The sequence below is a fragment of the Moschus berezovskii genome, chromosome 15, assembly GCF_049115385.1.
Source record: "Moschus berezovskii isolate FMDL1 chromosome 15, NW_MosBer_1.0, whole genome shotgun sequence".
Classification (NCBI taxonomy): domain Eukaryota; kingdom Metazoa; phylum Chordata; class Mammalia; order Artiodactyla; family Moschidae; genus Moschus; species Moschus berezovskii.
In genome coordinates, this window is record NC_142474.1 from 73,590,733 (window position 1) to 73,613,688 (window position 22,956).

The window sequence follows — 22,956 nt, forward strand, 5'->3', positions numbered from 1 at the left end:
GGTTCATGTCAAGTTGCATTGACAGACAGACTTTTCCAGCAGCTTCTGCAGAAACCCCGGCTGAAACGTCCGTCTCAGCACATCCAGTGGTTAGCTCACCGCTGATCTTGTCTCCAGGACCCGTCAGCCAAGTGCCAGGGGATAATTTTATGGGATTTCTGCAGCACAGAAATCTTCGGGCATTTTTCTGCTATAAAGGGTTCTCCCAGTCCCCTCCAGGTCTGTTGGTGTGGGAGGATCACAGACACACACTGTCTGTCTGTCCTCACTGCCTCCCGGGAAGGGATTCCCTCATTCCTCTCCAAGATCCAGCAGATCACACTTGCGGGAAGTTCTCCTTTATATCTAATCCAACTAGTGACGGTTAAACTCACCTCCTTTGAGTCACTCATCTTTGAAGGTGGAGAGCACAGGATCACCCCCTAACACAGGCTTCTCCTTTTATTGCACTTCATTTTATCATGCTTTGCAGATACCCATTTTTTTTTCAATAAATGAAGGTTTGTGGCAACTCTGAATTGTCAGATGATGGTTAGCATCTTTTAGCTGTATTTTTAATTTATTTTTATTGAAGTATAGTTCACAGCAAGTATTTTTAATTAAGGCATGTGCATTTTTTAGACTATTGCATACCTTATAGACTGGTATAGTGTCAATGTAACATTTGTATGCATAGGAAAACCAACCCCCCCCCAAAAAAAAAGATCTGCTTTACTGCAGTGGTCTAGAACCGAACCTGCGAGATCACTGAGGTCTACCTGTATGCGTTCCTCCTCTCAAACTGCATCTTTTACACAAGAGCAAGTCAGGTCCATGAGGAATCTGGGGTCCAGGTAGATTTTAAAATAAAAGGGAAAATTATTATTACATTATTATTACATTTAGGGTCTTTAAATGTTCTCATAACCCTCCAAAATGATAATTCAAGCATTCTCATTTACAGTATAAGAAGAAGCACTAGCCACCAGCTCTGTTTCATTCTCTCAGTTCTGAAGCTAGGCGTGTAGAATGGATGCTGTCTTCCTTTAGTTAGGATTAAACAAAATTCCGCATGTACATCTAGCAGAATGCCACACGCTCACTCTATCTAAAGGGGAACCTTTCTCCACTAAACATTTCATGTGGAACCTCAATTTTCCCTTGCTCAGGTTCTATGCTGCCGAAATCATCCTCGGTCTGCAGTTCCTTCATTCCAAAGGAATTGTCTACAGGTAAGCTGGCTCTTTGGGAAGAAGCCCTGGGATATCAGGATCCCTGCTCCGGTGGTTTAATCATCGAGCTCAGGTGACGGGAAGTGGTCAGCGTGCTTTTGTGGCGCAAAGCTCCACACCCAGGCCTCCCGCCCAGAGTGATCACGGATACTGATTTACCAACCAAGGAGGAAATTCCCGTCTCAGAGCCAAGGGGCTGCGACCCCGTGCTGTTCTTCCTTTGCTGCTCCCTCTCGCCTCCCTCTGTCTCATCTCCTCCCGTTCCTTTCTCTCTGTCGTCTCCTTTTCGCTCTTCCCTGTATCTGCATATTGAGTGTCCTCCTGGGTGAGGGCGGAGGGAAGTCCTTCCTTGAACACTCAAACACGCCTGTGAAAACCTACATGCCTGCACCTAGTCACCGTACGCAGGACGCCACGTGTCCCCTCTTTCTTGAGCGGATATCCATCCAGAACTTACTGTACACCATCATCTCACAACCTTCTTGGATAAAAGCTAATGTACTTCAGTGTCCATTTCTCAAGGCACACTTGAACTCATTTAACATACAAATCTTCAAAGGCTTAGTTATCTAGTTTCCAACTCACTGCAGATTAGAGGGGGAATTTTTTTTTTTTTTTTTTAATAAAAGGAGCTAGACAGGATGCCAGCTGAGCAGCTGGAGGCCTGCACAGGACTGACATAAAGGGAGAAAGCAGGACAAGCTCACGGTCCAGGAGAATGGGATCACCTGCTTTTCTGTGACCAGAGCTCGGGAAGGACTCCGAGTCATTAGGAAAGGCTAAGTGATGCTCTGCACAAATTGCTGAAAACAACAAACTGTGTATAATGTGGTCCAGAAGCATTCCATCTGGGATGGTCCATTCCAGTGCTTACAGAGTAGGCTCCGCTTGGGGAAACCTCTCTACTTCCAGAGGGTGCAGCCAAGTGTGGGCACCCTGTTTAGACCTGCTGAACCAGAGACTCAGGGGAGGTTTCAGCACTCATTTTTCCTAAGCACTCTCTCTGACATCCTTTGGATATACATTTGTATTGGGTGGGGTCTGTCTACAAAATGATAGGTTAAAAATCTGACACCATTCTTTAATCTTCAGGAAATTGAGATCTGATCACCAGGATAGTGAAAACCCTGATCAGATTCCGTGGTTTTTTTTCCTCTTTCTATCTGAAATGCCTTCAGTATCCCCAAAGTATACCTATACTGAGGCCCTCTAGATTGTGTGGGATGGACGGATAGGAGAAGAGGGAGGAAAAACTAGGAAGATCGAAGAGAAGATAGATCTTAGAGCTGAAAGGGACCTCGTGCCACCAATCCCACATGCCCCAGTCATCTCTTGTAAATTACTGACACTCAGGACAAAAAGACAAGGAGGGTCCATCAGTGTCTTTAATGTCATAAATTGTATGGGAAATCATGTTTTCTGAAGTGCCTTATGCACCTCTAAGAAAGAGCACTTCGTTTATTTAGCAGTGCACTCACAGGATTGTAGGAGATCCTGGGCAGTCATTGAATAATTTGAACCGAGGGACGTCATCTAGCAGGCACACGGACACTGAGATTGGCCTTCAGAAAATTTTCAGCCTACAAGGTGCCTTGTAACCTTACTCACTGACACTCATTGGGCCCCTGAATTCACAAGGAGATTCTATTAGTTTCCTTTTTCTGTCCACTGATGATTAGTTTCAAAGGGTTGCCATAAGATTTAGCACAGATTTGATGACTTCAGCCAACAGAGTTTATCCCCTCCCAGCCCTGGTGTCCCGAGGTCCAGAATCGAGGTGTCCGTGGGGCCACGCTTCCTCTGTGAGCTCTTGGGGAGGGTCCTTCTGGCCTCCCCCAGTCTCTGGCGGCCCCAGGGGTTCCCGGGCTTGGGGTGTCCCTCCCATCATCCCTCACCCTTCGCTTCTCCCTGTGTCTCTTCCCTGTGTGCCTCTCACATGGACACGTGACACTGGATTTGGGGACCACTCGGATAAACCAGGGCTTCCCTGGTGGCTCACTGGTCTCCTGCCAGTGTGGAGACATGGGTTCTATCCCTGGGTCAGGAAGATTCCCTGGAGAAGGGAATGGCTACCCACTCTAGTATTCTTGCATGGAAAATCCCACGGACAGAGGAGCCTGGTGGGCTACAGTTCATGGGGTCACGAAGAGTCAGACACGACTGAGCGACAACAGATAATTGAAGATGATATCATTTCAAGATCCTTCACTTGGTTACATCTGCGAATACGCTTTTTCCAAATAAGATCTCATTCATAAGGTCCTGGGGGTTAGACTAGAAACATCATTGGTGGGGTGGGGGTGCACCATTAAACCCACTATACCTAGCAACTTGGACGGAGCACCCACTGAACACACAGCCTCTGTTAAGCATCGTGGTAGATACCAAAGCTGTAGAAGTCCAGCCTCTGGATACCTGAGTAAGTCACTTTCTAGGTTTGTACTTTGGGGTTTTTTTGAAGGTAAAATATAAGGACATGAAAAGACATGAACAGCAAACTCTTAGAAAGTCCAAGAGAATAAGATTCTAGTGAAGAGTGCCTAAGGGAGACTCTCAGACAGACATGCTCAGCCTGGGGTCCAAGGCAGAATGTGAGAGGTCTGTGATCATGGGTGGGAGAAAAAATTTTCTTTTTCACTAGACTCTAACTTGACATTTCCCTCAAGTCTAAATACAGGCAACACATCACAATGAAAGTGGATTTAATTACAACGAAGGAACAAAGCTGAAGGCCTGCCTAAGGAGAAGACAGACATATCGGAAGTTTGTAGTCCTCATTAATGAGACCGTGACAGCATTTGAGTTAGGATGGGAGAAACAGAACCAATACTGATATGAGTGTGAGATACGCATTCCTGTGCCGTAGGAGCATCCACGCCTCTGGTCAGACAGACTGTCCACGAGGCGTTGGTGCCAGAGGTTAGCTCGCTGGTCCAGATGTAAGACGTCAGTTCTGGGGACAGCTGCTAGCAGCATCCATCCACCAGAACAGGACTGTAGCCCTGCTCTCTGTCCCCGGCTGATCCGCTCGCAGAAGGTGAGAAAGCACTGGAAGGGAACCGTACTCGGGACTGAATTGCAGCAGGCAATGAAGCGGTGAGGCGGTCACCAGCTGGTGATGAATTCACTCAACACGTATTTATGGAACGCTCGCCACATGCCACACTCTTGTCAGAGCACTGCTGTGCAGTGACAGGACGTATTTCCACCCTCTTGAAGCTTAGAGTTTAATGAGAGAGAAATAGCAATGGGAACTTTAGAATGTGGATACTGCTAACAAGCAATGTAAAACCTCAAGCTTGCTTAAGCAGAAGCTAGGCCTCACTGAATGAATGGGCTTCCCAGGTGGCTCAGTGGTAAAGAATCTTCCTGCCAATGCAGGAGATGTGGGTTTGATCCCTGAGTTGGGAAGATCCCCTGGAGAAGGAAATGGCAACCCACCCCAGTATTCTCGCCTGGAGAATCCCATGGACAGAGGAGCTTGGCGGGCTGTACAGGCCATGGGGTCGCAAGGAGTCAAACAGAACTGAGTAACAACTACTCCTTGACAAGTGAGAAGGGGAAGGGGCAGCAGCCAGCCGTTTCCTCGAAGAGTCGGGTTTATCTGCGCCCCTGTCTGCATAGAAGTGAACGCACGCACGTGTTGTGTGATACTAAATACCACCCGGCCCCAGACACACCAGGTGTCACTTCTGGAAGGCCCCTCTTAATATTGAGGGGTGCTGCTTTGCAGAGATGACACACGACCTTTATGCATCCCCATCTTGGCACCTGCTCAGCCATTCATACAAGAAATACAGATGGAGCTCTTGAGATGGGCCAGGCACTGCGCTGGACATAGAAGACACAGGACTCTGTCAGAGTGAAAGAGAAGTCGCTCAGTTGTGTCCGACTCTGCGACCACATGGACTGTAACCTACCAGGCTCCTCTGTCCATGGGATTTTCCAGGCAAGAATACTGGAGTGCGTTGCCATTTCCTTCTCCAGGGGATCTTCCCGACCCAGGGGTTGAACCCTGGTCTCCCGCATTGCTGGCAGACGCTTTACCGTCTGAGCCACCAGGGAAGCCTGTCAGAGCTGGGCCCAGAAATAGCTTACCTGCCTTTGCGGGGCTATAATGGATCAAGTCCTGGGCAGAGACGCTGGTCAAGGAGGAAACACCGTGGAGAAGCAGTGAGCCCCTGAGCCGTGCCATGGATGAAGGGCTGAAAGGAGAGAGGGGGACCAGCAAAGCACCCACGGGTGGCCTTTCCAGCTGTGATGGGAGAAGATGCACACACGTCCTGCTCTGCCATCTTGATCTGAAAACCCCGATGGGACACAGAGGCCACCATGTCCGACTGTGTCCCGTCTTACACAGCAATCCCATGTCACCAAAACTGCCTTATTAAAGTGAGAACCTGCTTTGTTTTCCAGGGACCTGAAGCTGGATAACATCCTCTTAGACAAAGATGGACACATCAAAATCGCGGACTTCGGGATGTGCAAGGAGAACATGCTGGGAGACGCCAGGACCAACACCTTCTGCGGGACCCCCGACTACATCGCACCAGAGGTAGGGTGCATCCTGGCCCCTCCCCACCTCAGCACGCCCCGGGCCAGCACTGCTGCTTCTGCCTCCCCAGGAAAATCAAAAGATGTTAAAGAGCTTTGGTGCAGGAGGTGTGTTTGTTAATCCAAATACTTGACAAACGCAGCTGCACGAAGGCGCTGCTAGTGTCTCCTGGCGGGTGGTACCAGCCCTGACTGCAGTATCTCGCCAAGCGTGAAGGACCCAGCAGGTCCATCCTGTCCTGACTCCCCCCACCCCAGCCTTAAAGTATATTCACCCTGCTCAGACCAACCGAAAGCAGCCACTGGAGAAGAGCCAGGTGGACCGTGGCATCCACCTACGTTCAGTGGCTTCATTTGGGACCAGAAACACCCAAGTTGTGGTTTCCAGGCTGTGTCCCATGTGAGCCTGGAGAGCCCCACATTCTCGTGTAAAATGAGAATACTTCTGTCTTGTGCTATTTTGTCATATGGGAGAGCCTATGAACGTTTAAAAAAGAAGCAAGCCACTGCTCTTGTATTCTGAGCCCCTGGAAGTGCAGCGTTTGCTCAAAAGGCATCCTTCAATCCTGCTTTGCCCACTGCCCACCACCCCCAGTTCTGGATTCCATGCCAGCTGTCCACCCAGGCAGATGAGAGAGACACCCCCTTGCCACATGGTCCTTCTCGCACCATAAATTTGTCATCACGGCTTTTCTGTCTTTGAATCTCTCTGCACTATTGGATGATCACGCTAATGCCAGCGGCCGTTTCTTTCTTTTTAAAAAGTATTTATTTGGCTGCACTGCATCTACATGCAAGATCTTTTTTTTTTTTTTTTTTTAGTTGCAGCACATGGGATCTAGTTCTCCAACCAGGGATTGAACCTGGGCACCCCGCATTAGTCTCAGCCTCAGGACCACCAGGGAGGTCCCAGGACTGCTGCTTATTCACTTTTTAGACGCTTTATTTTGGAATAATTACAAATTCACAAGAAGTTGCCAAAAATAGTAAAGAAACATCACCCATATCTACCCTTCACCATTTCCCCTACCAATTCCATCTTCAATAGCTATGGAACAATAGCAAAACCAGGGCAGTGATGTTGGTACAGGTGTATACAGTTCTGTTTTCTCATCTTGTCACTTGTGTAGATCAGTGTATTCTTACTCACTTTTATATCCAAGGATGGAGCACAAGGCTTGGCACATTAAGGTGCTAATAGATACCTTTTCAAAGAGTGAATGAAGAATTGTTGATAAGTGTGTGAGTGCTGAGTGGTTGGTTGATAGACAGTGATGGGCCTCTGGTTTCCAGGGCAAAACAAATTTAGTGACAGATCCCTGTCATTGCCAAAGTAACAGCAGCATCTTCAGTCTGGGAAACAGGAGACTCTGATCTGCACATATGTATTTAGTTTTGACTGGACCTTTTTTAAACGTGAGCTTGGCCCCTGGTGAGCAGACTATGGCTTTAACTGTCCTGTCCACACAAGCCTTATGCCATGCCCTATCTTGGGCAGTCCTTCCTTTTCCATCTCTTTTCTTTGGCATCGGCCAGAATTTAGCCTCCGAGACTGGCTTCTGTCTGCAGCCTCAGTCTCCGCCCATCTTCAATCAGGCTTCTCTTCACACAGCTCCATTCCCAGTCCTTTTTCCTCCCGTACATTCTCCACAAGCAGCAGCTGTATGTATGGCTGTGGTTGCGAATCACTGCAGCCAGCCCAGACTTCTTGCTCCAGCCCCGTATGTCTGTTTTCCTGCTGAGATCTCCAACTGACTGGCACAGGCCATTCAAACATGGCAGGTCCCAGACCTGTTCTCTCTGTCCTTTCTTGACCCTCCCAAATCCAAATGCCAAGACCCTCTAAATGTAGACCTCAGGACTTCACACATCTGTTCTCATCCCCCCCCAGTCTTGTGAATTAAGATCCGCCCCCCTAACCTTGATTCTTTTTTGATGCTCAGAGTGAATCCCTTTGTGGATCAAATCCGAGCTTCTCCAGTCCCTCCCCATCTGGGGCAAAACAAATTTAGCAGCAAATCCCTGTCCAGGACCTCAACACCTCTGGTTGGACCCCGGTGTTGCCTTTTAACCTGGTTTTCTGCTCCAGGACCACCCAACAGCCAGTGCATCATTACATATTTTCACTTTTAGGTCATCCTTCATCAGTTAAAAACGCATGTCCAGCATGTGTATTTATTATACATTATCACCAGCTAGTCTGGTGGGCTGCCATCTATGGGGTCGCACAGAGTCGGACATGACTGAAGCGACTCAGCAGCAGCAGCAGCAGCAGTACAGTGTATGTTCTAAAACATGCAGAAAAAGGGATTGGCTGAACTTAAGATGAAATAGTTTTAAATAACTATGACTATTCATAGTACATTTCATGCGCTACTAAAATCATGAGGCTCAATAATTTTTTAAATCTTGGCTTAGTACTTTGTGATTGGCACTCAAAATACTGGTTCAGTTCAGTCACTCAGTCATGTCTGATTCTTTGAGACACCATGGACAGCACAACAGGCTTCCCTGTCCATCACCATCTGCCAGAGCTTGCTCAAACCCATGTCCATCAAGTCAGTGATGCCATCCAAACATCTCATCCTCTGTCGTCCCCTTCTCCTCCTGTCTTCAGTCTTTCCCAGCATCAGGGTCTTTTCCAATGAGTCAGTTCTTCACATCAGGTGGCCAAAGGATTGGAGTTTCAGCTTCAGCATCAGTCCTTCCAGTGGATATTCAGGGCTGATTTCCTTTAGGATGGACTAGTTGGATCTCCTTGCAGTCCAAGGGACTCTCAAGAGTCTTCTCCAACACCACAGTTCAAAAGCATCAATGCTTTAGTTCTCAGCTTTCTTTATGGTCCAACTCTCACATCCGTACATTACTAATGGAAAAACCATAGCTTTGACCAGACAGACCTTTGTCAATAAAGTAATGTCTCTGCTTTTTAATATGCTGTCTAGGTTGGTCATAGCTTTTCTTCCAAGAAGCAAGCATCTTTTAGTTTCATGGCTGAAGTCACCATCTGCAGTGATTTTGCAGCCCAGGAAAATAAAGTCCATCACTCTTTCCATTGTTCCCCATCTATTTGCCATGAAGTGATGGGACCAGATGCCATGATCTTTGTTTTCTGAAAGTTGAGTTTTAAGCCAATTTTGTCACCCTCCTCTTTCACTTTCATCAATAGACTCTTTAGTTCTTCTTCACTTTCTGCCATAAGGGTGGTGTCATCTGCATATCTGAGGTTATTGATACTTTTCCCTGCAATCTTGATTCCAGCTTGTGCTTCATCTAGTCTGGCATTTTGCATGATATACTCTGCATATAAATTAAATAAGCAAGGTGACAATATACAGCCTTGATGTACTCCTTTCCCAATTTGGAACCATGTTGTTCCATTGTTCCATGCCTGGTTCTAACTGTTGTTTCTTGACCTGCATACAGATTTCTCAGGAGGCTGGTCAGGTGGTCTGGTATTCCCATCTCTTTCAGAATTTTCCAGTTTATGGTGATCCACACAGTCAAAGGTTTTGACATAGTCAATAAAGCAGAAATAGATGTTTTTCTGGAACTCTCTTGCTTTTTCCATGATCCAGCAGATGTTGGCAATTTGATCTCTGGTTCCTGTGTCTTTTCTAAAATCAGCTTGAACATCTGGAAGTTCTCGGTTTACATACTGTTGAAGCCTAGCTTGGAGAATTTTAAGCACTACTTTGCTAGTGTGTGAGATGAGTGCAATTGTGTGGTAGTTTAAACAGCCTTTGGCATTGCCTTTCTTTGGGATTGGAATGAAAACTGACCTTTTCCAGTCCTGTGGCCACTGCTAAGTTTTCCAAATTTGCTGGCATATTGAGTGCAGCACTTTCACAGCATCATCTTTTAGGATTTGAAATAGTTCAACTGTAATTCCATCACCTCCACTAGCTTTGTTCATAGTGATGCTTCCTAAGGCCCACTTGACTTCACATTCCAGGATGTCTGGCTCTAGGTGAGTGATCACCCCAGTGTGATTATCTGGGTCATGAAGATCTTTTTTGTACAGTTCTTCCATGTATTCTTGCCACCTCTTAATATCTTCTGCTTCTGTTAGGTCCATACCATTTCTGCCCTTTATTGAGCCCATCTTTGCATGAAATGGTCCCTTGGTATCTCTAATGTTTTTTTGAAGAGATCTCTAGTCTTTCCCATTCTATTGTTTTCCTCTGTTTCTTTGCATTGACCCCTTAGGATGACTTTCTTATCTCTCCCTGCTATTCTTAGGAACTCTGCATTTAGATGGAGAGTTTCTTTCAGTTTTTGGGTTTAGTGGCTCATAGCTAAAAAGAACCCTCACAAATATGCAGTGTAAGATAGATGCTACGAGGTACAGAAGGCAAGGTTCACGGTTAAGAATAGCAGATGTACGTCCAGCATTTACAACAGTGTTTTTGATACACCTGATTTAGCCAGCTTCCTACCATAACTAATGAGATGATCGTTTTCAGCCTGATGATAAAGTGGCAAGGAGCTGGGACGAGGAGCAAGGCCCCTGCACTGCCATCTTTGGCTTCACATCACTTAGCGTGGCCTTCATCCCAAGACTCTTTGCAGATAAGTTTTTAAGGACCCGCCATGTTGTGAAAATGAGTTTAGTTCAAATAGAACCCAGCAGTCCCCTTAACTAGGCCTACGACACAGGTGATGCCACACCTTAGGACAGTAAGTGCTAAAAACCGATGCCCCAGCCAACACACCACCAGCTCCTCCTGAGATGAGGCTTCCTGTCCCCCCTTCAGGAAACCTAGTCCTTGTTCAGGTCTCTAAACGAGGGCACTGATGTCCCTCAGAATTTTTTTAAACTCACAAAAATACAAATTCTAGTATCTTCTTGCTACATCTTGTGGCACCGTCTAGGTGACCCCTGGAGTGCCTTGAACTGAGAGCCACTCCTCCACCGCATCACCAGATTTCCCTTTCTAGTGGGAAAACTTGTCAGGCCACAACTTTGAGCATCTTCAGGAGGTCTCCGTTATCGTCTGGTACAAGCCAAAATCCAGAGTGAAGGTCCTTAATCATACGTCCTGAAAGTCCATCTTCCCTCATCTCCCGTGGCCCTGAACCGGGCACCTGGGATCCTGGGTCTGATCACCCCACCTCCAGAGTCGTCTTTTTCCTGAAGATGCTTCTGGCTTCTTACACTAATCAGTTGTTTCCTCCTCTGCGCTACCGCAGCACACATGTAATCGATTTGCCAATAAACTGAATTTCGCACTGTTAAGGACCACATTTATCCACCTTGATGTCTAGGCTCCTCCCCCACCACTCAAGTATCTGTCACCTGTTCCCTGAATGTCCACACCCAGACCTGCACCTCAAATGCCCATCTCCGAACCTCTGCTGGATTCCCCCACCTCTGAACCTCTTTAATACAAGAACACTCCCTAGCCTCCCCCTTTCCCATCAAAACCCTACCCATTTTCCGAAGCTCCACACACACGCCATGCATGGGCCTTGGTGAAGTTTTTCCTTCATCTCACTCATTCTCCCCCGGGGACCCCAAAGATATGGGCAGAGATCCCAAAACACAAGAAATTAAGGCATTCAGTGCAGTGTCAGGAACGATGCATGAAAAAGCAGACTGCTCTTCCAAACCATGGAATAGTCCCAGCAATCCATGCCTCCTGGGGTCTTCTCAAAATCTCCCTTGTCCCCTGGCACTGCTATAAGACCGAGGGTCTGACGTATAATTGGAGATCTACGCTCATTTTGACAAAGAATAGGAAAACAGTAAAATAAGGAGACACCCTACTTTCTAACATCTACCAGTCACTAGTCAGGGATTTTAATACAGAGAAGCCGCTCCCTGGAGAAGGCAGGAGTCATGCTGAGTGGAGGCACTGGTGGTCACTCGGCTTTCTAAGGACACTTCCTCTGCTGTGTACATCACCCAGTGAGCCATGTACAGACCTCAAATTACTAGCTCCACAAGGCAGATGGAATTGCAGCTCTCCTTTGCTCTAAGAGAGCAAGAGGGGACTCTGACATGAAGTGGTAACATTATGATTACCTGAATTATTTTGAGCAAAGATGGGAAGGAAATGGGACAAAAGACAGCACGGCCAAGAGAAGGCATCAGGGTCTGAGATTCAAAAGGGGCCACTCCAGCCAGTGTTGGCCCACCAGTTTCTTTAAGAATATAGACTAGTTGAGCATGACCAAGTTAGAGCAAAGTTTCAATCCCGGAGACAATAGAAAAGGAACATTGTGTAGTAAGATCCCAAAAGACCAGGGTTCAGAACACAGCTCTTAACTACCAGGAGACCTTAAAGAAGACATGTAACCTCCCAGGGTCTAGCCACTGTCCTTTGTTAAACAGGGATAAGAGGACCTACCCCAGACGTTCTTGTAAATAACACACAAAGTATGGGGAAACGCCTGGTACCCATCACAGACGTTTGCAGATTTTCTGTTCATACTGTGAATAACTGAATTGGCATTGTGCTTTTTCTCCTAACTTAAGACTGAAACTCTTTATCACCTAGGCTTGGCAGACTGAATTTCCACCTTAACTGTCTCCTGTCCTCCAAATTTCTTTTCGTTAATCCAACACAAATGAAGTTGTGTACCAGGATGTGATGCTCAGAGCGGCTTCTGGTTGCCCTGGGCTCCCCCTTGTGGCACATTCTGGGAATTGCATCTAAACCAGGCCCCACTTGAGGCAAATGCACCCGAACTAAGCTTGTGCTGTGTGCTCATCTTTATTTTATCATTCTTCCTAGGTCTGCTTTTACACTGTTACTTAAGGCTATTTTTTTAACTTTAAGATTAACTTTGGTGTTCAAATATTAAGGCCAGTAGATGGCATTTTTATCCTGGAAGTCAGTGGCAGATTGAAAAATTCTGTTTGCAACTTGATCTTCATTTTTTGCAAATATCTATCAGCTTGTTGTCCTAGTCTCTCTCAGCACAGTCGCAAAATTTGACTCTTCGTAGCCATGACTGCTTAGGTTTAAGGGGTGGACTTGGTCAACCTCTTTGACTGCTTGGTTAGCTACAAAGACTCAGGACCATTCGCTTAGGTTGCTTAGTCACTTATTCATGTTCAACTCTTTGTGAATCTTTGGACTGTAGCCACCAGGGTCCTCTGTCCATGGGATTCTCCAGGTAAGAATACTGGAGTGGGTTGCTATTTCCTCCTCCAGGGGATCTTCCCAGCTCAAGGACTGAACTCGTGTTTCCTGTGTCTCCTTCATTATAGGCAAATTCTTTACCTGCCAAACGATCAGGGAAGCCCCCAACACTTAACAGAAAGTCCATAAAACGCATGGGTTTGGTTTAGAGGCACTGAAGGGCATGGACACACACCAGCTCCCCTGGGCTGAATCTGTCACCCACACACTCCCATCACAGATGGGCAGATGAAGGGTGATGGTACAATTTAGTTGTTTCACTTAGGTGGGGAAAAAAAGAGGTTGATCTCAAAAATATTTGCTTAGTTTGGGCACTGCCCACTCATTTCTACCCGATCATTAACTTCTCAAAAGATACAGTTTTCAGTGTCATCTTTGCTAAAACCACACTCTGTCCTCATGAGTTCTCTCCTGGGTGACCTTGAAAAGTCCATGCAAGGTCTTCGAGTCAACCTCATTTTTATTTTCTGTGTCTCTGCCTCCTGGTCACACAGATCCTCCTGGGTCAGAAGTACAACCACTCAGTGGACTGGTGGTCCTTTGGTGTCCTCCTCTACGAGATGCTAGTAGGTCAGTCACCTTTCCACGGGCAAGATGAAGAGGAGCTTTTCCACTCCATCCGCATGGACAATCCCTTTTACCCACGATGGCTCGAGAAGGAGGCGAAGGACCTTTTAGTGAAGGTAAGTGAAGTCAAGGAGACTTTTTTAAGATTAGTAAAGGGAAAAAGTTGGCCTGAAGCTCAACATTCAGAAAACTAAGATCATGGCATCTGGACCCATCACTTCATGGCAAATAGATGGGGAAACAGTGGAAACAGCGTCAGACTTTATTTTGGGGGGCTCCAAAATCACTGCAGATGCTGATTGCAGCCATGAAATTAAAAGATGCTTACTCCTTGGAAGGAAAGTTATGACCAATCTAGACAGCATATTAAAAAGCAGAGACATTACTTTGCCAACCAAGGTGCGTCTAGTCAAGGCTCTGGTTTTTCCAGTGGTCATGTATGGATGTGAGAGTTGGACTGTGAAGAAAGCTGATCGCCGAAGAATTGATGCTTTTGAACTGTGGTGTTGGAGAAGACTCTTGAGAGTCCCTTATACTGCAAGGAGATCCAACCAGTCCATTCTAAAGGAGATCAGTCCTGGGTGTTCATTGGAAGGACTGATGCTAAGACTGAAACTCCAATACTTTGGCCACCTCATGCGAAGAGTTGACTCACTGGAAAAGACTCTGATGGTGGGAGGGATTGGGGGCGGGAGGAGAAGGGGACGACAGAGAATGAGATGGCTGGATGGCATCACCGACTCGATGGACATGAGTTTGAGTGAACTCCGGGAGTTGGTGATGGACAGGGAGGCCTGGCGTGCTGCGATTCTTGGGGTCACAAAGAGTCGGACACGACTGAGTGACTGAACTGAACTGAACTAGGTTTTCTGATCAGAAGATGTTATGGAAAGACTGGAACAAACTTTTTGACCAACCCAGTACATAGGAAGCAATAATTGTTCTGAGGCAGCCTTAAAGGGGATGCTTGCTGCCTGTTTTAACTCAGGCACTGACAGGATGAACATGAGCTATCCACATGAGTGTAAGACAGACCCTCACATGCATAATTTACAAAAGAAATCTCCAGCAGCAATCCCCATACAGTCTATTCTGTCCACCTGAAATCATAACATTCCTCAAAGAAAACAGACTTCATCAACATCACTCTTAGCGATATTTTGGGGGATCTGGCTCTATAAGCAAGGGAAACAAAAGCAAGAAAATAATATGCAACAACATGAAACTAAAAAGCTTCTGCATAGCAAATGAAATCATCAAAATGAAAACTTTGAATGAGAGAAGATTCTTGCAAATCATATGTCTAATAAGGGAGTAATATCCAAAATACATAAAGAAATCATACAGCTCAACAACAAACAACCCAATTTTTAAATGGGCAAAGGAGGATCTGAATAAGCAGTTTTCTCAAAGACATACAAGTAGCTAATACGTACATGAAAAATGCTTAACATCACTCACCAGGGAAACGCAAGTCAAAACTACAATAAGCTGTCATCTCGTACCTGTCCGAATGGCTGTTATCAAGAAGACAAGAGATAAGTGCTGATGAGGATGTGGAGAAAAGGGAGCCTCATGCACTGTTGTTGGGAATGTAAATCGATAGATACGCTATGGAAAAATGGATGGAAAAACTTTTTTCATCAAAAAGTTAGGAATAGAACTGCCATGCACTCATATGGTCTTCCACTTTTGGTTATTCATTCAAACAATATGGAAACACTAACTGGGAAACAGACATGCACCCCTGTGTTCACTGCAGCATTGTTTACAATAGCCAAGATATGGAAACCACCAAATGTTTACCCGTGGATGAACAGGTGAAGATATGGTGTGTGCGAGACATGTATAATGGAATATTACTCAGCCATGAAGATTAAATATTGCCATTTACAACACCGTGGATGGATCTGGGGGTATTCTAGTTAGTGGAATAAGTCAGACAGAGAAAGACAAGTACCATGTGCTTTCACTCATGTGAAATCTAAGAAAACACACAAAACAAACACAATGAAATAAAAACAAACTCATGGATACAAAGAACAGATTAGTGATTACCAGTGGAGAAGAAGGTTAGGGGATTGGGCAAAAATAGATGAAGGGGGGTCAACTCTATGGTGGTGGGTGGTAATTGGATCAGCGGTGATCGCTCTGGAATGTGTACAGATGGTGAATTATAATGCTGATCCTGAAACGTAATTAAACATCTTCCCCTTACCCCGTATGAAGATAGGGATAAGATGTATGGCTTTCTGCTCATTCTTAGATAAAAGAAAAAGTTCTCGTCACTCCTACGTCAGAAAATACTGTCTCTGCTGAGAAAGCAGTCCTGGCCAAGATATAAGTCATTACATCAGTCCTAACTTGAAAGCAAAGGCTTCCAGCTCCCTTTCCTCTGGCCAAGTTCATGGCTGGCAGCTGCTCACTTCTGGAGAAGAGTGTGTGGTCATAGAGTACCAACTGTGTGTGCTTTCCCTTCGTCTCCAACGCTTGGGTTCCTGCTTCAGACTGAACACAGCGAGAGGACAGAGAGATTATGAAGAGAAAGAACTGCTCTTGTATGACTGGGGGCTTCCTGCTCTTTGAATCTGATGGGTTTTAAAGCGAAGACTTTGGAAGTTCCCTGGCGGACCAGTAGTTACGACTCGGTGCATTCACAATGCAGAAAGCCCAGGTTCAATCCCTGGTCAGGGAACTAAGATCCCACAAGCCACATGACTTGGCCAAAAAAAAAAAAAAAAGATAAGGCCAAGGCTTTGTATGGAATTCTACCAGGTGTCTTGGAAATGCCTGTAACTGGAGACAATTTGCACTGAGATTCAGGCTGTTGAATTCATCCCTCAGTCCAACTTCTGTATGAAACCTCAATCCAGCAACACTCCATCCAGGTGAGACTCCTGCTGAGCAGTCCACGGACTGTCCAAATGGACACAGACCAGCCCTCCTGCCATGGTCCCGACCCGTGTCCACAGGAGACATTGATGTATTTTTCACCCAGAACCTTTGATCCTGCAGACTCTTATCTTAGCCGCAATCTCCAGAATTTACTATCAAAGCAGGAGTCAGATCTCACCCGCAGTAGACCAGACTTGAGACTTGGCAGGCTTCCCTGGTGGCTCAGCGGGAAAGAATCCACCTGCCAATGCAGGAGACACAGATTCGATTCCTGGTCTGGAGGATCCCACATATTGTGGAGCAGCTGAGCTCATGGAGCACAACTGCTGAGCCCATGCCCGCAACAAGAGAAGCCACTGCACCACAGCCAGAGAGCACTCCACTCACTGCGGCCAGAGAAGCCCCTGCACAGTGAAGACCCCGCGCAGCCAAAAATAAATAAAAATAAGAAAGAAAATTACTTAAACAAACAAAAAAAATAACCAGCACCCAATGCTACAGACACCAAGAATCACTAACCATGAACCAGGAGCGCCCAGGACAGTCAGTCCATTGCAGAGACCCACGATGCACTGGAAAGCCATCATTAAAGATTTAAACTTGTCCAAGTTTACCTCTTTTGAAGATGAAAAATACGATTACAGTGTGATTGTAGTAAGTTGTAAAAAAAAAAAAAATGAAACTCATGCTCCTACAACGTGCTAATTGCATATCATGATAAGCACCTACATTTACTGAACTGTTCCAGCGACTGTGTGGATCAAAAAGAGCCAGCAGATCTAAAAAGAACTGCAAATACAGGGGTTTTGAACAAAACAGGGTTTTGATTTCTGACAACTCATTCAGCTAGCTTAAAAAAAAGTCATTTAGGGAAATAATTTTTATCTCTGCTCTTCTAAGGAAAAGGGGACGAGAACAGGATCTTTCAACATCAGATATTATCAGTGGTTTTAAATCCAAACTTAGAAGATTATCTGGCCTGTCTTTTTCTCACCAGTCTCCTTCTTTCTCATGAAGAACTGCTCAGAATTAAATTTAAACTGTGTAATCCACTTCAGCGTCTCATCCGACTGTCAGCTTGTCTAGGATGTTTCATACGTAGAGGCGGCTGTGGAGTTCTCCCTGAGGAATCAAGGTCTTGAATCTGAAGTGCTGACAGAGCCCCCAGAGGAGCCCCAGCCCAAGGTCGATGGTATTTAAAAATCTGAACCAATACACCCTCAGCTTGCACTTTCTGATGGATCCAAACAGGCAGTAAACTTAGAAAATTCCCCAGATGACCAATTAAGTTCACTTTTAATGACTGAACAACACATCTATAAAATGAAAGCTAATCTCAAAATTAACCAATTAAAAAAAAAAAGATGACAACAGTAAAAATAAGTTACAAGGATTGGAATGTAAACAGTTTTGCTTTTCCATAATGGCAGCTTCAGGCACTGTGACAGTCGTTACATTTATTTTACACCCTGGCTCTTGGAAGGACTTAATTGAGGCATGTTAGTTGGTTCCAGCTGCTGTAACAAAACACCATAGCCTGGGCGAATTAAACAACAGAAATGTATTTACTTACATTTCTGAAGGCTTGGGAATCCAAGGTCTGGGCCTGGCAGGGTGGGTTTCTGGTGAGAACCCTCCTGCTCGCAGGCACTGTGTTCTCGAGTGACAGCGCTGACACCTCTTCTTGTAAGGACTTGCCTGTCAGATCAGCTCTGCCCTCATGACCTCATTAACCTTAAGCATCTCCTTACTCCCAGTTTACTCACACTAGGGGCTAGGGATTCAATACACAGATTTTGAAGGGACACAGTTTAATCCATAGCATGAAGGCTGCACTCCAAAGGCCTGGACTGTCAGAACTCACTAGAAAAAGAAAGCGAGGAAAAGGCTTGGGCGGGGGTGGGGGAGGGAGGGTCTGAAGCTGACATTGCAGCTACCTTTTCCATAAAGCTGAACACCTGTGCCTCCAAACCCAGCTCCTCCCAGCTCAGCAGAGGAGATGTCCCGGCAAGGACGCAGCGAGGGTGTAACCCAGACCAGGTGGAGATGGTGGCAGTAAGTCCACAGAAAGACACTGGGGGTGGGGTGTTCTCCGAGGAGAGGAAGATTGAGGAGGAGGAAAGGATTGCTTCCTGTTGGAGGAGAAAAGATGCGGTGAAAAGCGCAAGATGGAAACTACCTTTATTAGCTCAGCTCCCAGAACCTGGGAGAACTGTCTGGAGCAAGGGCATGGGCCTTTTACTCACTAACTTAAAGTTTCCATCTTTAAATTACTCAGCAGTTAAAAGGACAGAACTATTGATTCGCCAAACAACCAAAGGACGTTAAAGTGAAAAAAGGAAAAAGTCAGTCTCTATAGGTCACGTACCATATGAGCCCACATCTGTAACATTCTTGGAAGGACAACATTGTGAGTTGTAAATCGGATTAGTGGTTCCCGGGGGTTAGGGATCGTGGAGGCAGGGGAGTGACTATCAAGGGGAACCACATGGGAGATCTTTGTGGTGATTCGGCAGTTCTGTATCCGTTTGTCTTCACGGCTACCCAGACCTCCACATGTGATACAGTGGCACAGGACAAGGCACATACACTGTGCGCGTGTCAGCCTCCTGTACTGTTGTCAGATTAGATGGACGCGCTGGGGGAAACCAGGTAAAAGGTGCACGGGACCTGTCTCTACTCTGTTTTCAACTTCCTGTGAATCTGCACGTATGATCCGAATGTTTACGTGCTCCCAGAACCTCATATGTTTAAGTCCTCGAACTCACAAAGTGATGTTACAGGTGGTGAGGCCTTTCAGGGGTAACTAGGTTTAGATGGAGTCATGAGGGTGGGGTCCTCAAGGTGGGATTAGTGTCCTTACAAAAAGAGGGAGATGAAAGAGATCTCTCCAACCAAACACATGCGCCAAGAAAAGGCCACGTGAGCCCATGGCAAGAAGACAGCTGCCTCCAGGCCAGGACAAGAGGTCTTACCAGAAACTGACCACGTCAGCACCTTGATCCTGGACTTCCCACCCTCAGAACCATGAGAAACAAACGTCTGCTATTTAAGCCTCCCCATCTGGGGCATTTTGTTATAGCAGACTGAGACCCTATAATTATTTCAAAATAAAAAGTTTAAAAACAAAGCTAAATCTAAAGCTAAATTCAAGCACATACGCTCCTCCCCCTTAAAAAAAAGTCACCTGCAGAGTTTCAGTGGCAGGGAAAAGATTTGCTGTGAATGTAGAAAATGAATTTTTTTTTGGTGAATAGAGCAGAAACAAAGACAATTAAGGGGAAGAAAAAGAACCAGTTGCTGAAAGAGGTTTTAAATCCACGTGGAGGAATCTGGGCTTATTCTTTCTCATGTGAGTAAGTAAAATGTCCATGTCCTTGCTCCGCGGGAAGATCTCCCAGGTTCTAGGAGCTGGACTGATAAAAATTAGTTTCCGTTTTGCGATGTGCTGATTGTAAGATTGGCTTCTAGTTTCATCTCTGCATCTCTTTTGCTCTGTAATTTTAATCCAACAGCTCTCACATCCTTGAGTTCCCTTTTCTGTAAAAATCAAAGGTATACTAATGAATCATTTCGAGAGAAACTCCCTCTAGGGAGTTTTACCTAATGTTGTGAGACCCAGAAGTCATGGGTCCTCTGGAGAAGCTGGACAGAGTCTTCACTGGCATCTGTAACGGCAGTGGTGTCTGCAGCGGGCTCCATCCTGTTTAGTCCTGCAAGAGCGTGGATGCATGCAGTGCACTGAACAAATTCACATCAGGAGAGGCTGTGCCCCAGCAAGAATTACAGCCGGAAAAAGGAACCCCTGACAGAACGAAAAGACAGGCTACTGAGAGGCGATGTTTGCAGATGGTGTGACCGATAAGGGAGTAACGGCCAGTATATGTAAACAACTCACACAATTCAACATCAAAAGAAAAACAACCCAATTTAAAAGTGGGCAGAAGACCTTTTCCAAAGAAGAAATGAGGATGGTCAAGAGGCACATGAAAAGATTCTCAACATCACTGAGCATCAAGGAAACGCAAATCAAAACCACAATGAGATGTCACCTCCCACCTGTCAGAACGTCTATTGCAAAAAGACAACAAGTAAAAAATGTTGGCAAGGAAGCAGAGAAGAGGAAACCCTCCTGCACTGTTGGTGGGAATGTAAATTGGTGCAGCCATTACAGAAAACGGCATGGAGGTTCCTCAAAAACTAAACATTTATAGTAGCAAAGACATGGAAGCAACAACCTAAGAGTTCATCAGTGACGAATAAAGAAGATGTTTTATATGTGTGTGTGTATGTATGTATGCATGTGTATATGTGTGCACATACATGTACATACACACACAATGTAATACATACATTACATATTATATTGGGTTTAGCCAACATAATACTGTTTAGCCATACAGAAGAATGAAATTTTGCCATTTGCAATAACATGAATGGACTTAGAGGGCATTATGCTAAGTGAAAATAAGTCAGACCTTGTCGCAAAGAGTTGGACAGGTCTGAGTGACTAGCACTTTCACTTTCACAGAAAGGTAAATACTATATCACTTATATGTGGAATCTTAAAAGCACAGCCAACTAGTGAATATAGCAAAAGAGCAGCAGACTCGCAGATATAGCGAGCTGGTGGTCACTGGAGTGGGGCGGGGTAACACGGGGTGGGGGAGGGGAGGTGCACACTCTTAGGTGCAGGATGGGCTAGAAGGTTGTATTAGACACCATGGGGAATACAGCCAGTGTTTTGTAATAGCGGAATGAAAAGTAAACTTTGAAAATTGTGTGAAATGTCTTTTTTAAGGTTAAAGAACTACAGCTGGGACATGGCTGTTGAGTTGACGGTGCTCAGAGACACGGCCCTCTCTTCCTCATTTATTCATCCAGGATGTCCTATCCCTTTGTTTGGAAAATGATGAAACACTAATGATCCCAGACAGAAATACCTCTCCCTTTAGTAGAAAGAGCCATCTGAGGAGGGACTGAGGTTGGAGGGGAGATTCCAGTGGCAGATGCGAAGCCCGGGGTCGGGGGGAGGGGGCCATCCTCAGCATCTCAGCACTGCTTTCTTGCCCAGACAGTCGAATACATTTAAACAAACTCCAGCTGCATCCTGGCCATTTATGTAAGAGATGTGCTTTTTCCTACAAATGTAAACCACACTTGTGACAGCTTTTATGGACGAAATCAAGTCTTTCTTTGTAAACGTCTATTCCTTTGGTGCAGCCTCCCCTGTGGCAGAGACGATGACTGCCCACAAGGTCAACGGGCACCTTCAGGACCAGGGTGGGCAGGCTCAGCTGCAGGGCAGAGACAATGATAATTTACTCCTCTGTGCAGAACGAGAAAGGATTTTGAGTCCTGAAGCTGGAGATCATATTACCTTCTCATTCCTTTTATCTTGTAAATCTTTTTTTTTTTTTTTTACATTTCACAGGTATATCTGCTAGGCACAGAAAACTCTTTCTCATGATCCTCTTGGAACAAACGCCCCATGTTACTGGGGGAAATGAACAGAAAACTAGCGTGTGCACACTTGGCCTCAGGCAGCTGTTATACTTCTAACCTGATTCCCTGAAGCATTTAATTATTATAACACGAGGCTAAGCTTTTCCTTAGAGCACGACTGTGACCCTTTAAGAAAGCAACTTTGTAAGAAATCAAACTCGGTTGATGGCAGTCAACCAAACAATAAACACACTGGTCACTTACCCTCTGCTGGTGTGTTTTGCAGACTAGGAATTAGCTCTCACCTGCGTGTGTGTGTGTGTGTGTCATGGTTGTTTTTGTTGTAGCCCACAAAACAGTCCCATAAGGAGGATTCACTCACCTTACTGATGAGGAGCCTGACTCAGAGCCTCTGTAACTTGCTGGCGGCCTCACGAATAACACAGGGCAAAGCTGATTTCGATTGAGGTCTAGGTAATTCAAAAAACAGCATTTCTAGAGCAAAGCTCAGACTCTGGAATATTCAGTAGACCTGTTGCCACTAGTTTGACTTGAGTCAATAGTTTAAGACAGTTGTAGAAAAAGAAGACTCTGAAATCAGGTGGCAAGAGCCAAACCCCTCTCCTAGTGGAGTCAAGCCATGCAGTCCGGGCTCCCTGCATCTGAGGAGCCTGGTTCATCCCGTGAGAAGTAACTGTTCCCCTTCTGCTTCCTTTCAGCTCTTTGTAAGAGAGCCTGAGAAGCGTCTGGGGGTGAGGGGAGACATCCGTCAGCACCCCTTGTTTCGGGAGATCAATTGGGAAGAGCTGGAAAGGAAGGAGATCGACCCGCCATTCAGGCCTAAAGTGGTAAGGGGCCCCCGGGACCCTGAGATCCTCACGTCACACCCAGGCTGCCTGGACCCTGACTCCTCACCCACCCTCTGGGGTGCTGTTCTTGGAAGAAAATCTTCTTTAACCATAATCAGGCTATGGGGCTGGGGAGGGGGGATGTAACTTATTTACTGTGTCAGCAAATATAGCTGCATGAAGAATGGATCACTGAGTATACAGGCCTTAGACCGAATATGTGTGTGGACAGGTAACCCCGAGATGTGATGTGGAGCTTTGCAAGGATGCATTCAGGCGTTCAGG

The 22,956-nt window shown here is 45.8% G+C and overlaps 1 protein-coding gene across 6 annotated transcripts in view; it reads left to right on the plus strand.

The window, feature by feature from the left end:
- The window catches only part of PRKCQ (protein kinase C theta), a 155,611-nt gene that overhangs the window by 129,649 nt on the left and 3,006 nt on the right, over positions 1-22,956 (plus strand). For all 6 annotated transcript variants that reach the window (XM_055427121.2, XM_055427130.2, XM_088844201.1 and 3 more), the window contains exons 14-17: positions 1,149-1,211; positions 5,628-5,766; positions 13,411-13,599; positions 22,543-22,671. In XM_055427121.2, coding sequence (XP_055283096.1) covers positions 1,149-1,211; positions 5,628-5,766; positions 13,411-13,599; positions 22,543-22,671 — 520 coding nt within the window. The remainder of the gene's footprint in view (positions 1-1,148; positions 1,212-5,627; positions 5,767-13,410; positions 13,600-22,542; positions 22,672-22,956) is intronic.